General features: G+C 31.6%; 1 protein-coding gene across 1 annotated transcript in view; it reads left to right on the top strand.

Moving 5' to 3' along the window:
- The window catches only part of LOC121421812 (fibrillin-1-like), an 85,991-nt gene extending 69,039 nt beyond the window's left edge, over window positions 1–16,952 (top strand). Inside the window, exons 41-51 of the mRNA XM_041616612.1 lie at window positions 283–405; window positions 2,018–2,139; window positions 2,945–2,990; window positions 3,520–3,639; window positions 6,668–6,813; window positions 8,029–8,248; window positions 10,255–10,356; window positions 11,408–11,552; window positions 13,245–13,398; window positions 14,455–14,508; window positions 15,673–16,952. Coding sequence (XP_041472546.1) covers window positions 283–405; window positions 2,018–2,139; window positions 2,945–2,990; window positions 3,520–3,639; window positions 6,668–6,813; window positions 8,029–8,248; window positions 10,255–10,356; window positions 11,408–11,552; window positions 13,245–13,398; window positions 14,455–14,508; window positions 15,673–15,708 — 1,268 coding nt within the window. The 3' untranslated portion in view covers window positions 15,709–16,952. The remainder of the gene's footprint in view (window positions 1–282; window positions 406–2,017; window positions 2,140–2,944; window positions 2,991–3,519; window positions 3,640–6,667; window positions 6,814–8,028; window positions 8,249–10,254; window positions 10,357–11,407; window positions 11,553–13,244; window positions 13,399–14,454; window positions 14,509–15,672) is intronic.
- The last annotated feature ends 1,261 nt before the right edge of the window (window positions 16,953–18,213 follow it).

Genomic DNA, 18,213 nt, shown 5'->3' with positions numbered 1-18,213 from the left:
GTGCAATAATCAAGTTCTGTTTCTTTGAAACAATGATGAATAATAAAACTTTCACTGGATCCTTTTTTTTTGGTACTTCATTTTGTTCAGAATTGGGCCTTTGTTTTCTTCATGTATTGTTATGGCAGGAAGTCATTGAAATTTTCATGTAGTTGTTCTTTACAGGACAAGCATTATTTTACTGAAACGTATTTGTTCAACAAATATTTTTGCTGATTGATTTCTCAAGAATGTGATAATATGCATGCGATAACAAACATATTCCATGTTTCTCTCTTCTAGACATTGATGAATGTGCAGTAAATAATCCATGTGTAAATGGGACATGTAGTAATAACAATGGATCCTATACATGCAGCTGTAACAGTGGTTTCGAGTTGAGCCTTGATGCCAGTACATGCAATGGTATGTATGTGAAATTCATCATTATTAATTATTAAAGTTTTTTATAAAACGGGTTCAAGGATGTAGCCAATGGTGAGTGCGTTTTCAAGTCACGTGTTCATGCTTTAATTATGCGCAACCTTCCAGTTGTGCATTTTTCGTGCAGCACTGTGCATTTTTTGTGCAGCACTATGCAATTTTTGTGCAGCATTAGTTCCAATAGCACGTAAAAACTGATACGCGTTCAGTAAAAGAGGCTGGCTAGGATTTTGATGCGCTTACTTAGGCGCGCATAGTAGATACGCCTGTGATGTCATAATTGATAGTCTTCTGATCTCTTCGTCTGTGCGATCGTACACCAGTTGGAGGGATTTGAACAAGATTTCCATGAAAAATTCTTTTTGCCGACCCGTTTTATAAAACAATTAATGCACATTTTAAGATTCGTGATGTTAGTGACGATGCGAGCAACTCTCGGGCATTCACAATATTATGCAAAAGCACTCGGCGCAAGCGCCTCTTGCTTTCACATAATTGTAAATACCCTCGAGTGTGCTGCATCGTCATAACACACTCATAAATGTGCATTAATTGTATAACATAATTTACTGTGTTAAAATGAATGTAACTTTTTTATGACGCATCATCCTTAAGCTTAGAGGTAGGTTTTTGTGTGCGACTCATGATGCCTACTTTATATGTAAAGGCGTAAAATAAATTAGAAGGCAATAAAAATTTATTTAACTGACAGTATCTGAAATCAAAGAAGTAATCAAATTCCCTCAAAACTATGTCTCTGTCCATTTCACAAGACTCACAGCTGTAAATTATATATTTTCCATAATGACGATTACCATGGTAACAGTGCTCAGCTTTGAATCAAAATGAAGGCTGTCATGGTAGTTTACAATAATGACGGGGTAACCATGGTGGCCTCTGATGTTTGCTATGATATCCCAGTCAGAGATAATTGTTTATACTTTTCTCTTTCTAGAAATAGTGTTTCTATTATTGTATTGAATAAAGAAGCTAGTCAAGTTATCAAATTCTCCCTTAAACATTAATTCTTATTAACTATGACATTACTATGGCATGCAACCAGTGAAATTAATTGATCTTAGGAAATCATTAAATTACAAGTTTAGTCTAAAACAGAACTTTGTTTTCCCAAATTTTCTTTTAACTGCTTGAAGTATTTTTTCAAGAACAAACATGAACTTTTCCATTGATTTATATGATTAAATAAATCCAATGATTATATTCAGGATTGTATTTATCAAATTTTCTATGCAATTTTTTTATAAGAATGATTTAATTGTAAATGTATTTTGTACAGTAGATATTGAAATTGGTGTATTTTAAAAACATGTGCAATTCATTATTTAATGCAAGACATGTCTTTTTAATAAACCATATATTTAGTTGATACATTTTAAAAACATGTGCAATTCATTATTTAAAGCAAGACATGTCTTTTTAATAAACCATATATTTAGTTGAATCTACCCCCTCCCCAGTTCAATGCTACTTAAAACAGATTTCAATGTTGACTTACTGACTGTAGTGACAAGAAATATTGGGGGAATTAAAAGGAAATTAAATGGTTATTGGTATTTTCATGTTTTGGTTCTAGATATTGATGAGTGTGCCGGAAATAATCCTTGTGTAAATGGAAGCTGTACTAATAACAATGGATCCTATACATGTAGCTGTGACAGTGGTTTTATGTTTAATGGCAGTACATGCAATGGTATGTAATTGTGTATTTTAACTCTGGTTTCAGTTATTATTTATCTGTGAAAATGTTTATTACAGTCATTTGTCTTCAGTTTTTGTAATTTGCAAGATGATCTTGTGTTGAGAACTAGGTGAGTAAGAACAAAATATCACTTGGTCAAGATCAAAGAAACTCCATATCAATGAAATTGATGAATTTGATTTTTTTTAATTAATTAAGAGTTTAATTAAATTTGATGAATTAAGTAATGATGATGATTACATTGTAAAGCAATTTTTTTTTCAAAAGTGAATATCTGATTCAAAATTGAAAAAAAGGATTCCTATTCTTACCAACTGCATATTTAGATTTTTCTCTGTGATGAGATGTTTTAACATGATTGATGTTCATTACTTTTAATGCAATTCATTCCACTTTTTAGATTGATTACATGAAATAGGCCTACAAACAGCCTATGTCACATTTCATGTTGATTATGATTTCTTACATTTATGTACTCAAAATGTTTGTGTCATGTATTTAATGTTTTCTTAAGTCAGGGTAACATTTCATTAAAAATTGCTTGGTTGTAAGCCACTGATATCTATGCATCTGATCAAATCACTACAAATTGTCATTGAAAATCACTAACAAGATGATCAATGATATACTAAGTAATTTATATTCTGATCAGAGGTACTGCTAATGATCCATTTTACACTGATCAGAGGTACTGCTAATGATCCATTTAACACTGGTCAGAGATGCTATAAATGATCCATTAAACACCCCCCCCCCTATATTCTGATCAGAGATACTGCTAATGATCCATTAAACAGCTAGGACAGTTCCTGTCCTACTGCATTTACTGGAATTACGTGTCAAACAGGTAAAGGTTTATTTATTTCTGCTTGATTAACATTTATATTTTGCAAGGGTTATATAGCTTTTTCCAAGTCAACTAAATGCTAGCAAATTTCTTGTATGCAGAAGTGGACATTGTGATATTACCTTTTCTTTTTTGAGAATGACAGCTTTGGTACATGAGAAATCATGCCCTGTCTTTTAATCCTGAATAGATAAGACGCTATGATTTCCCCCTTTAATGTTTTAGTAATAACATAAACAAAGATATACAAAATTTATACATTTGTCATATTCAATGTATTAAATTAGACACAAACAGAGAGTATTCTTGGAAAAGATTTTATGTTTTCATGATTATATGCATTAATGTTGTTTTATATGACAAAATTATTTCTGAAAAATACCCTTAAAAGAAAGAAGGAAAAGATAACTGTACAATGAATACTCTGAGTGTTCATAAAATCTGATGATGATTGTTACTTTACTGTACATGTTCAAATACTATTATCATAATAAGTTTTAGTGTCATAACCTATATTGACTTTCCCCAGATGTTGACGAGTGTGTTGATTCTAGTCTGTGTACCAATGGGAGATGTGTTAATCTTGCTGGCTCCTACACATGTGTATGCAATATGGGTTTTACATTGACAAATACAGATTCTTGCACTGGTAAGTCTTTATATAATACCATGCTAATATATCATTAGAATAATAATGACTGGAGTAATCAAAGACTTTGCCAAGATGCATTGATTTGGATTGAAAATCATGAAGACTTTAATTGTAACAAAGTAGATATTGGTCGACTGGGAGTAAGCCCAATAGAAAAACTCTAGATTTGATTACAGAGTTTGATTTGATTTGAGTATAATAGTAATGTGTACCACAAAAAATGAAACCATGAATTTGCTGTGATTAATCATAACTTAATCATAAACATAAGTCATAGAAATCATTGTAAAACTTGGAGTCTCATCTCTTGTATGGTATATTTGAGATGATTAACCAAATCTGCAAGAGTGAGCAATTGTAATTTGAATAAATGACACCAAAAAGTCACTTTTTGTGGTAGTATGTGAATTTCAAATAGAAAATCACATTCCTCTATCACAGAAAGTGATGAAGATATAAACGAGATCTGTCTCGTTAATAGTTTGAGCTTGCTCATGCATAAATGACAAATCTGAGTTATACCAAATGAAGGTGGAGGCTCTAAGCTTTACAGTCATGGTAATTTTTCTATAGTATTTTTTATAATCTTATGGTAAATCACTGATATTTCTCATTTTCATTTTGTTTTAGATGCTAGATATATGTATGGATATATATACAGTGCATCCCACAGAATACAAAACCGAGATTTAGCGATGATTTATCTTAAATTATTCATAAATACAATAGACAAATGACCTACCATTTTAAAGCTTAGAGTCTGAAATTACTTAGATTATTTCTCATTCATGCATGAGTGAGCAAAAACAATTTGAAGAAAGGATACCAAAAACTCATTTGGCAGGGGGTATCTGAATTTCAAAAAGAAATTCACATGCCTAAAAAGTTCAATATCTGTTCTTCTATTTGATACCTTAATCACAGAAAATGGTCAAGAAGTAGAAAAGTTCTGTTCCTTCGAAACAATGCTTGTATTTCCATAATTTCATTCAATAAACATGTTTTCACCGGTTTCCCTCAGAAGCTATCGCATGGTTAACAAAAGACTTAATGCATGGCTAATCGTCCACAAAACGGAGTGTCGAGTGAGTCTTAATTCCTAGCCAGTAAAACCTCTCTATTTGATGAAATTATTCAAATTCAAGCATTATTTCAAATAACCAGAACTTTTGTTATTTCTTGACCATTTTGTGTAATTGAGATATCAAATTAAAGAGCAGATATTAAAAATGTGGTTTCCTTTTTGAAACCCAAATATAGCCAGCCAAGTGACTTTTTGGTATCCCCTCTTCAAATTGTTTTGCTTACTCATGAAAAATAAACCAAGTAATATTCCAGGTAGTAGAGGAGATTCTAAGCTGTACAATGGTAGGTCATTTGTCTATTGTATTCATGATAATGTTATGATAAATCATTGATAAATCTCGGTTTTGTTTTTGTGGGATGCATTGTGTGTGTATATCTCTCTCTCTCTCTCTCTCTCTCTCTCTCTCTATATATATATATATATATTATATATATATATATATATATATATATATATATATACATATGTATTGTATCAAATTATTTGGCAGAAGATTCTCTTTCAGGCCATATATAATGATTATGTGTTTATGACATATTTTTTCCTTAAAATGGGGATTTGTGAAGTTTTTTGTTTTTTACTCATACGGTTTATGTATGTATGTGTGTAAGTACGTATGTATGTGTTTATGTATGTATGTGTGTATGTATGTATATATATATAGAGGGAGAGAGGATCTTTTTAAAATGATTTGTTTCTGATTTCTAGTTCATATGAATAGATGTTTTTAAATTATTGCATTAGACGTTTTTGAAATGGTGCAAGAATTGGAGAAAGTGATGGTTTCACAAACTAATTGATTGATTGTTTTATGGAATACCTAGCTCTATCTCCCTATAATAATACAATAGCATCTTTTCATATAGATATCTCAGCAAAGACAGAAAAATGAGAAATGTTTCAAGCTCCAATGAAATCTGTTGACCAAGGACCATATATTCCCATGCAAAGTTAAGATTCATATTCTGAAAAATTGCAACTTTTCTATAAACTTTCCCTTTAAATTTTATTCACTCTCATTGCCAATGATGTCAGAAATTTATAAGAGGTTGGAAAATGGAAAATAAATTGCTAGATTCTCCTTTTTCATAAGAGAAAGTTAACTGAAAATTCATTTCTGGCAACTTTTTTTGGTTTTGTTATGCCTAGTAACTTAGGTAAGTTATATGACGATTTCAGAAAACAAAACCAGGATTAAAGGGATGGTCCGGGCTGAAAATATTTATATCTTAATACATAGAGTAGAACTCACTGAGCAAAATGCCGAAAATTTCATCAAAATCGTATAACAAATAATAAAGTCTAAAGTTTAGCAATACTTTGTGAAAACAGTCATCATGAATATTCATTAGTGGGCTGATGATGTCACATCCCCACTTTCCGTTTTCTTATGTTATTACATAAAATCATATTTTTTTCATTATGTCATACTTATTTGAATAATATGTCTCTCTTATAATGAAATAAGTTGCAGCAAAAGATATTCAATGCACTAAATCAGTTGTCAATCCAATTTTTCTAGTTCTCGGAGTAAAAAATTTGAATAAACCTAATTTCATATAATAAAATACAAAAGAACAAGTGGGGATGTCACATCATCAGCCCTCCTAATGAATATTTTTTACGACTTTTTTCACAAATTATTGCTAAACTTAAAATTTAATAACTTTGTTATTTGTTATCCAATTTTGACGAAAGTTTTGGCATTTTGCTCAGTGAATTCTGCTATATTTATTAAGCTATAAATTCTTTCAACCCGGACCATCCCATTAATGCTAAAAGAAGTGATTTATGTAATTTTTGTTTTGCTAGATTTATGCTCAAAGGTACCATTGTTAATGTGTAGTATGTAGTATGATTGACAACCAATATAAAGGAATGTTGCTCTACAATAGATATTAAAACAATATCTCAATTTCTTTCTTTCTGTGTCTATAGCTATCTCATCATCCCTTGCTACAAGTTCAGTAAGGATTCGGCTAACAGGAGTACGACTAAACGGTCTTCCTCTTACCTTTACTGCGGACTTAACAAATAGATCGTCAGCCTTATTCATGGAATATGATACTTCTTACTGTTTCATTGTAAGTATCTACATCCTGGAAGTAAACATAGTTTATACATACCATTTAGGGTATCTTATATAAAATACATACCATTGAGGGTATCTTATATATAATACATACCATTGAGGGTATTTTAGATATAATACAAACCAATGAGGGTATCTTATATATAATACATACCATTGAGGATAGTTTATATATAATACATACCATTGAGGGTATTTTAGATATAATACATACCATTGAACCATTGAGGGTATTTTGTATATATATATATTTGAGATCAGTAGTATGGAGAGGGCCGTAGCAAGGTCAATACCCGTCTTCATCAAGCTTTCGGGCACATGCCCTTCATCAGGATCTAAACCAATATATAAAATACAAAATATAGGCCTACTAATAACAATGGTAAATACAATGCAATGTAGTATATAACGGAGATAAGTAATTATAGTCCATTAAAAAATAATCAATTATTCATGCAAGGTAAATGGTAAGTCAATATGTAACGAAGTATAGAATATATAGTTACCGTAGGGTTCATAAGTATAGTGTTGTTGACACTAAAGTAAAGTGTGAAGTGAATATATATATATATATATATATATATATATATATATATATATATATATATATACATATATATATATATATATATATACATATATATATATATATATATATATAATACCCTCAATAGATTATATCTATTATCTATTATACAATAGATTTTGGCTGATATCTTTTGAAAAGCCATGTTTTGTTTAATTTATGGAAGCCATGCTCTTCTAAGCTTATTTGTATTTCATATGCCTACTGCATTGCTCTTTGTGCTGCATGTGTGAAGAATACAATTCCAGCTATCATTGTCCTATCATTTTCAATGGATTGAGTGTCAAATATGCTCTATAAATCATCATCTCTAACCTAGCACTGACCATACATAGTCAAACCGCAGAATGGGGACTATGAATTGTTGGCTTCCCAGCAGTGATAAACGCACATCTGCGGACTCAGCATTTTTAGAATACTCAAATTTCATTTTCATTATTTCACAATGTGTGATGTCAGGACTAGCTTTATACATGTAACTCAGTATCTATAATATAATGATATTGACTCTGATTTGAAAGAATTTTTCTACAGTATAAAAAATAATTCCACAATGCAACTATCTGCTTTGTTTTAAACATACTCAGATGCTTATTTTCTTCATTTTTGTTTATTTGTCAGTTCACAAACTATGTAAGTGCATTATTGTCAATTGGCCTTCCAAGTTGTGAAGTGGTTGGATTCAGCCAAGGTAGTATTATTGGTGTCCTTGACCTTACAATTGCCGCTGCAACCCAAACCTTAGCTGATGATCATGCACTGGCAGTACCAACACTGTCTACCAACTCTCTACTAGCATCATTTAATGGTATTACTCTAGAAGGATCCTTTAATGCTAATGGTAAGTGTATATATGTCCTCTTTAAGCCATACAGCTTTCACATGGTCAAATTTACTATTTATTTTGCTCTTCAAATTGGCAATTACAATCATTGTATTTCTCTTTATTTCCATATTTTGAAAAATATATAATATTGATATAAATTGTAACAAACTGAGATACAATTCCTTTCACTGATAATTATTGAATTCATCCTTCTTTGAAATACATATTTGAAATGTTGTATTGGGTAGTTGTTATGAAGAAGAGTTATTTTCCATAAAGATAAAAAACCTTGCAAATTTATTTTCTTTTCAGGTCTGCCCAATACAGATACTAATCATTTTGGGAATTTCAATGCTTGAAAAATCAGTAATTTTCTCAACATTTTTCAACTTGCTGTCCAAACATACTTGGAATTTTAATTTGTGTTGTGGTAATAATAAAGTACTACTTGGAAGTTTGTCACCTGACTACACACTATAACTTTATCATTGACAAAAAAAGAAAATTTTATTGCTCAAGCATTCAGCTAAGAGAGAAAAAATTGTCAAAATGTCCCGTATGACACATATTGAATCGCCCTTTTGATGATAAATTTGTAGTGATCGCGTGGAGTAGTTTTGTTCCTTCATGTGTGTCAGTGGATTGCAGTGAAATTACACTTACCCCTTCACATTTTGATACATGTCCATAAAGCCACTTTCATGCTGACAGCCGAAGTGGAAGTTACTCCGGAGATCAGAAAGAGTTACTCCACTTTGGAGGGCAATATTAAAATTTTTGAAAAAAATTGGATTTGGATTTAAAGCGGAGTACTCCGCCCACATCGAGAAGAGGGTTACATACAGAGTTAGTCCTCACTGGAAGTGTGGCATCACCTATCTTGCGCATAACTTCATTTCCGCATGGGGAGATTTCGCGCACCATACATATGGCGCGAAGCCGCGAACTTGCTTGGAAACCACGGAAACGACTGCAGATACACCACTACAGAGCTTGACAGATTGAAAGGGGGGTGTATAATGTCGGTCCGCAGTATTAGTGTATCAACTCAAGTAACTCCACTTCGTCTTCAGTATGAAAACGGCATAAGACAGTTTTAAAACTACCTGTTCACATACCAGCTATGGGGGAAAATAGAAAAAAATATTGTGCCAATTTGATGGATATTATGGTTTTGTATGTGAATGGGGTCAGTATCTTGCTTCCTCTTAAATGCTTATGATGCTGTGTAATACAGCTATGTTTGCCAAATGTTGCAGTTATATGATACAGTAGGATTTTATTAAGCAAATCTTTGCGGATGGTGCAAATATTACAACTTCTTCTTCAGGTTACATCTGCCTCCTTCATGGTTGAAGATTCTTGCAGATGGTCCTTGCTTGCATATAAACAATACACTCTTAATGTGATCAATTATTTCCTCTGTAATGTAGATGAATTATGTTTTGATTTTGGCAGATCATTTACATTGATTGTGTAGGGGTGGAAGGTTATATCATTTTATAAAAGATCATTAACAAATAGTGACATGATTTAGCTCCAAAACTCAACCTACTTTGCTTATTGATCTTTTTTATGTTCCACCTGATACACCTCCATTTTCGATCATTGAGGTGTTCTTCTTTCTTTAGTCATATATTTTTAATGTATATGGTCTACATTGTGCCTGTGCTAAGGGTAAGCATAAACTGTTGAAATTTTTGCTTATGTTTTACATTTATCATCTTTACTCTGCTCTTTTCCTGCATGATAAAAAGTGATGCTGAGTATTATTCATTTCTTATTCAAGGATAATTATGTTTAATTGTGTAATGTGCTGATGAATGAAATCTCAAATTTGAGAACATTGATATCATTTTTGGCTATCTAGATCTAGACCGGCTTAACCACAACCTTAGATGTTAAAACAAAACAGGGTTGATAATATAAGAATTTGAAATTTTACAGTCATTATTTTCTGAAAATAATTAATTTGTTAGTTTTGTGACAGGCATAAATTGATTTTTTTTTTACCTGAATAGTTCAATGTGATCAGACGAATTGTCAGAATGGAGGATCTTGTATTACTTCAGGAGACCCATGTGATTGCCTGGCTGGTTTCAATGGAGATCTATGCCAAAATGGTATGTTTTATACAAATTGAGTTGTTTTTATAGGAATAGGTTGAATGGTGTGTTTTATTAGGAATGAGTTCAAGGTCAATCCTAGATTCTAGTCTAGGTTAACTTAGATCACATTTGTATGGAGTGACATCTGCAATGACAAATTTGCTACATCATGTACAAATTTTGTTGGGCATTGACGAAAAGTATTCCTTAAGATTAATTTTGTTATGAAATGATCTGATAAGATGCTTTAAATGGAGATTTGTCTTTATTTTTGAAAAGTGAAAATTTGAGATGAAACCTAGCATTTTGGAGTAAAATATGGATTTAATTTTTAGAATAGCTACAAAATACGAAAACATGTATTTTTCCAAAAGAAAAACAATTATATAAAAACAAAATTGAATATAGGCCTACTAGGTTAACTTAGATCACATTTGTATGGAGTGACATCTGCAATTTTATAACATTGATGGTGGTGTACTGTTGCGTTAATGATTCACATTTTCTATGATTTAATATGTCCATGATGGTATCTTCAATTTAATTTTTTTTTTTTTTTTTAGAATATAATTTTGTCTCCTATGTGATCACCAGTATGAAAATATCTGGGGCCCATGTCATAAAACTTATTATAACAGATTTACGATAACAATTATTAGGCTACTGAAATCACTTTATTTGGTTGGATGATCTTAAACATGTGCATTTGTTATCATAACAAGTCTTTTTGAAATGCGCCCCAGAGGCAGATTTTTGCTTTGTTTGCTTCACAAAGTTTTTATTTTACACAGCATTGAAGCAGATGTTGCGGTGCAATTAATTCTACAAATTTGCAAGATAATGCATCAATTGCAGTATGCCAATAGTGGGCCACACATTATCATGAAAGGTTTATTTCAAGTAAATAGGGGGAAAACCCCATTAACAGGAATTAGAGATTTGACATATTTTTATATGTTGTTTAATTTTGGGTATTTCATGTACATCAAATTTACAGCTGGATGGCAATTTTCTTCCTTTTATCTTGTTTTTGAAATAAATAAATTAATTCTTTTCTATTTTATAGATACTGGTAATTCAGAGTTGTCTGTTGGAGCCATAATTGGTATTGCACTTGGAGTATTTGGATTTGTAATCATAATAGTTGGCTGTGTCTGCTGTATGTTCCTTCAAAGCTTCAGACAAAATCAAGCAACAAAAGCCATGCTTTCGTGAGTATTCCATATTTTAATGATAGTAGTATTCATAATAGTGATAAAAGTTATTGTTAGTTAGAAACAAATTTAATAATTATTATGATGATTTAAAAAAAATTCTCTTGATGACACTGATAAACATATAAATAATAATCTTCTCAATGATATTGATAATAATTTGAATAAAATATTTGATAGTGCCAGCAAATATTTTACAATTATGTAATAATAATAATAGTAATAATGATGACCATTAAATGATTGAATTATTAATGATATCAATAATAATCATTTTTATGAGTTATTTATGATAATGTCTAAGCTTTTCTGCATGTGACCGTTTTTTGTTGTCTGTGTAAGGCTAGACAGAACATTTTATATTTTTAGCTTTTTATTGCAATAAACATAGCGCACATCAATGACTATATTGACTGAGTGCAAGATATTTTCGTAATATTAGTTGAATGATGAATAAAAGTTTAATAACACCCATTACTATTGACATGCTGGCAAATCAACTCAAGACAAGGCAATTTAGAGTGGAAGGATGTTAGTAAGAGAAGAGTTGAGGAAATACATTTGAGCTAACTTCTCAGTCTTTGCTTTCATCAAATGAATACTGGTTCACAACAGGGCATCTTACTCATAAAGACTAGATGGTGTTAAACTGACTAGATGGTGTTAAACTGAGTGGATGGTGTTTAACTGAGTGGATGGTGTTTAACTGAGTGGATGGTGTTTAACTGAGTGGATGGTGTTTAACTGAGTGGATGGTGTTTAACTGACTAGATGGTGTTAAACTGAGTGGATGGTGTTAAACTGAGTAGATGGTGTTTAACTGAGTGGATGGTGTTTAACTGAGTAGATGGTGTTTAATTGACTAGATGTTTGAAAAACCAAAAATGTGTATAGCCTTACTGGTAAAAACGTGCAAAAAGGCCAAATGGTTAGTAGGAAAATTGGTTGTTCATGAAATAACATTAAACCATGCAGAATGAGACCAAGTGGAATAAGTGTTGACTATGTAGAATTTGGTGCAGACTAAAATAGAATTAGGTGTAGACCAAGTAGTGTATGGTATTATACACCAAGTCAGGGGCGGAAATCTCTCCCAAGAGGTAGGGGGGACAAAGGGCTGGAAAATTTGACAAGCAAAAAAAAACTTAAGGTCATTTCGTCGAAAATTAAATTGACAAGGTTATCATCGCAAAAGTAAGGTCATCTTGTCCTAAAATACCATCCTAAAAGACCACAAATAGTAGAGGGGACATTTCATATTGTGTCTTTCCTACTATTGTGAGTAGGGGGGACACGTCCCCCTGTCCCCATGGGATTTCCGCCCGCCCATGCAGCAAGTGGAATAAGGTGTAGGCCAAGTAGTGTATGATTTAAATCAAACAGAGTAAGGTGTACTCCATGTGGAATAAAGTAGAATAAGGTGTAGGCCAAGTAGTGTATGATGTAAATCAAACAGAGTAAGGTGTACTCCATGTGGAATAAAGTAGAATAAGGTGTAGGCCAAGTAGTGTATGATGTAAATCAAACAGAGTAAGGTGTACTCCATGTGGAATAAAGTAGAATAAGGTGTAGGCCAAGTAGTGTATGATGTAAATCAAACAGAGAAAGGTGTACTCCATGTGGAATAAAGTAGAATAAGGTGTTGACCAAGAAGAATAATGTATAGAACATTTTATCTTTTACTCTCAGGAATGGACGTTATGACTATCCATCTTTTAATATGAATGGTTCCTATGATGGTTCTGAAGAGTATGATTCTTTTGAAGGACGTCGTATGGCTGTGGGTCAAGCTTTGGATCGCCTTCGTGGAAATGGAGCAATGTATAACGGCAATGGAAGATCGGTATAAACACTTTCTCTGTTCATGAATATCTTGTATACCAAGTGTATAAAAAAAAGCAGGCACTCAAATTTTCTTACTTTTGTTAATGTTTAGGGTCTATTTGATGAGATTGTATCACCAGTAGTATGAGTATTTCATGCATGACTGAGCCTGAGCAACTTTTGTGGATTGTGTAAAACTTGTGCACAGAATACTCTCTGGGACAGGAGGTTAAAAAACGACAAGACACTTTCATTATGAATAGAAGTGTTTTTTCTCCTTTTTATGACTCTATCATGTAGCGTAATGTTCTTTTTGTTATTTCAGATAAATAAATTATTCAACATAAATGAATGATAGACATGCAAATATTTACATTAAAAGGGAAAAGAAATTAAATTATCTGAAAGTGCATTTGAGCCAAATAAAATGATTATCAAAGTTTCAGTTCGATTTTGAGTCTATCTGTCCAAACTCAAGTCCCTCCTTAATCATCCACGTCTTTTAATGCACCACATTGCTCTCCTCATCAATTTTAATTGTGCCTCTAAAGAGAGGAGCACCCCATTACCATTATCCAGAGGGGGGGGGTCATCTGTGCCCCTCTCTAAATAATGGTAATTTGAGAGGCACAATCAAAATTTGTAAGGCACAATCAAAATTTGTAATGTAAAAATGCCATGAAAATACAAGTGTGCCCCCCTCCCCTTTTTAAAGTGAGGACTGTTTTTTTGCTTGTAAAATCTTTTTGTGGACGAAATGTACTTATCTTATTTTTGGTTGAGAACATTTTTATTTTTTTTTTTTGGGGGGGGGCTTGTCAAATTTTTCCTCAGGAAAATGTGCCCCCTCTTTCCCTGTTGGAAAATCCTGGATCCGCCCCTGCCCATTACATAAATGTAACTTTTATGGTATTTATGCTTTCCAATATATACTTCAATAGAATCCTGATTGTGATTACCATTAGATGGCAAAGCTACCATAAAAGTGAGTTTTATGACCCTAAGGTGATGATGTTTATGGCAAGTGTTAGATTGTTATGTTTAACAAATATATTTTTCTTTTTCTTGATAACAGCCTGAGGAAGGCCGCAATTTCAGGACGCCATACGTTGCGGGTGATAGAGATACGGTATGTAGTTTATTCATTGTATGTTTAGAGTAATAATGGTTTTACAGTTATAACCTTAGGAGTCATTTATTGCAATGGCATAGTGATTCAATCATGTGACTCTCAATCAGAGGTTGAGGGTTCAAATCCCACCTGGTGCTAATGTCGTTTAGGAAGAAACTTATTCACATTTGTCACTCTCTAGTACCAGTAAGATGTAAACTTATTACATTGGCAATGTTAATCAATAGAAAGTATAAAACAAAGAGTTCCCTGGGGAGTACCCCATGGAGTGAAGATGGTGCATTTTCTGTGTAGAACTGTGATGGATCCAATGACTGGGATAATTGTATTGAATTATGTGCTATAGTAATTATCTATCAGCAATGTAGTGGATGAGACCATGGTATTAGTGTGAGTATTAGAAGATTTAGTAGTATCATCATTATAATTCTTCTAAAAATATTTCTATAATATTTATGATGAATGCCTTGCCATTCCTTGTTAGGAGAAAATTACTGTAAAAAAAATGTCAAAATGTAGTTTATGTAGGTTTTCACATAGTATGTGAAAACCTACATAAACTACATTTTGACATTTTTTTTACATGTAAACAATACCTACTATTTATTATATTTGAACTCCACCTCTGAGAGTGTTTCCCAAAATATTTACCTTATTACACTAATGGAAGTGCCTATGGCATTTTACCATGTCTCTAAGCAGGAACCTCATTGCAAAAATGCTTTAATTGCCTTTTTAAATGGCTGTTTGTATTCCTCACTGTTTGGTCTAGCCATGGAAATACACAGAGTTTTTATGGAAGAGATTATATTTATTATTATACAAATATCAGGTTCTTTATGACTATTAGAGCCCTGTTTAGTAAAAGCTACTATATTGATAATAACTTTACCATCCAATAACATGGTTTCATGGAACCCTTGATGCTGATTGGTTGTTGAGTATCATTAACATGATAGTTATCATTGGAAATATAAGTATTCATAATGGTTATATTGGGTTATAATATGATGCAGAAATTAATTACCAATGGTAATCAGAAAAGAAACTAAATCCTTTATAAAGTGATGATGTATAGAATGAAATATTTTCATCATTTACATAAAAAGTAAACACATGACATTGAATTTCTTTTTTTTATTTAATTTTTTTCCATTACAGGAAAACGGAGTGGAGCGAAATCCTGTCTACTTTTAATTGATGCAAAGTTAACTTTCTAACAGAGAACCAACATGACAACTGGACATACCAAATAGAAAGGAGCTATATATCGATGTTTTACAGAATAATGTTCTTTTTATTTTGAGTAGTGTAGATGAGAACATCAATCATTTTCATTTTTTTCATTTGGCTCATATAATGACACATTTAACTGTTTATTTCTCCTTTTTATAATATTTTTTTTTTTACATCTGATGTCTGTTTCTTAACTGTATTTCAATTCCCCCTTTTCATGGCATATATATTATTCAATGTACAACACCTATCTACCTATTTATCTATTTGAAGGAATGTTTTTTAATCATTACATTGATTTGTCTACATTCTGTCTCATCAAATACATATTTTTACTATTTCTTTACGTTCAGTACTATGCAATATTTTTAAATATTCATTTTTGTAAAAAGAAAAAACAATATGAGTCTTTTTATTGAATTATGAATGATATATACTTATTTTTAATGGAGATAATGTACTACATGTTAGTGCATTGAGTTAATCAAGGTTTGTAAATTTATAACTCCTTTTTCCACTGTTCTTTATTTGGATGCCCACTTTATATGATAATGATATGGTCATAAATGAATGAAATCCATTTTTCATAAATCTATTAGTCGATTAAAATTAGGGGCTCCTTTGGCGTAAAAAGAGTAAATAGGGTAAATTTAATGGTTAAAATACTGGAATTCCATTAAAACTGGATGAATATAGATTATTCCATTAAAACTGGATGAATATAGATTAAATCAATAAAACGGTTGTAGGCATAAATGTATTAAGAAGAATGGACTCATCTCATTGTACAATAATTGAGTTTTCTGCTCAAAGAATGTGAAAATATGATTGATTTACTGTTTTTATGTTAAAGATCCCATAGTTATTACTCTTTTGTAACAAGGGGCATATTTTGTATACACAAGCACATGTATTCAAATGTAAAATGATAATGACTTCATATCACAAAATACACAAGAATAGCTCAGGATGTCAAATCATTAGCTCTCTTATTGCACATCCGAGGTGAATGCATATGTGATGTGTTACACAGAAATAACAAAAAACTCTACTTTCCATACCTTAATGTTACTTCTGACTTTTGATGAAATCTCTAGTCATTGGCATGTTCTTGATATGTTCATATCAATTATAATTTTAGGCTAGTGTACGGTTTTAAGGTACTAAAGCATATTACCCTTGTCAAAACTCTCCTCTGCCAAAAACGTTTTGCTGTAGCAGCTGCCAAGACTTGGAATGCTATCCCTCTTTCAATAAGAAATGCTTCCAGTGTTCTTGGCTTCAAATCTTCCCCTAAGAGATACCTTTTCCCTCAATAATTAATTTTCCTTTTTATTATATAAATTATTGCAAATGTTATATTATTATTCAAACATTGTACGCACTATGGTACTTGGTGTTTTAGCTCCTCTAAATATCCATTATTATTACTATTCCATATTACTTATAATTTGTTGATTTCTATTTGAAGGTATCAGTACGTATGACATACACAGTAATCCAATCATTGTTTTGTACAATACTATAGATAATATGTCTTTAAGATTAAAACAGTGTCTTTTGCAGTTATTTCTTTGTTCTGAATATTAGGAATCACGCATGATTGGAAAGATACATGTTTTAACAAATGATTTGATTCCTAGTGCAGTATGTTTTTCCATTCCTGATTAAAAGCAATATGTGTTAAAGGCCTATTACTACAGTCTCCAAATCAGCAAATAAAGCTTGTTAGTATAATTTAAATTGGCACTTGTTGTGTCTAAACTACAAAATTTTGTTGAAGTAACCTTCAACAAAATTAAAGAATTAAAGACAAATTAATGTAGAAATTAACGTTTGTTGCTGATTTGAAGAACGATATGATAAGTGATTAGGACATTAGGGAAGTTACATGTTAACACGATTACTGGAGCTGTATTTGAATGTTGTTCTAAAGGTGAATCATTGTGTTAATTATATTATACAATTATATTTTTTATATCTTTGATTAGATAATGTTATCATCGATAACAATCAATACCCAGAATTTTCCAGTTGGAGCTGTCTTCATATTTATACTGTTGTTCTGAAGGTGAATGCATGTGTTAATAATATTATACGATTATGTTTTTATAATTTCTCTATTGTTATCAATACCCAGAATTTTCCAGTGGGAGCTGTCTTATTTATACAATATAACTCTCTTTCTTTGTCTTTCATTTTTTATATCAAATAAAATACTACACAGTGGTAGATTGCTTCATAAATTGAGTTCATGTGTGAATAGTAGATTACCCCTGCAGACGTTTTGAAGCCAGCCAAAGCATGTCTTTTTATATTCATTTGTGTGGAGGATGTATGTGTGTGAGGAAGGGTGTGTGTGTGTGTGTGTGTGCTAGATTTTTTGGGGCTAGGCATTGGGTTTCTTTTGGGATAAACTTTCTCTTAATTTTCCTTTTTTTATAAATCAACAAACCTTCTTTACTA

Source organism: Lytechinus variegatus, chromosome 9 (genome assembly GCF_018143015.1).
Source record: "Lytechinus variegatus isolate NC3 chromosome 9, Lvar_3.0, whole genome shotgun sequence".
NCBI lineage: Eukaryota > Metazoa > Echinodermata > Echinoidea > Temnopleuroida > Toxopneustidae > Lytechinus > Lytechinus variegatus.
Note: the sequence above shows the minus strand (reverse complement) of the source record. Positions and strands in the feature narration are given on the sequence as shown.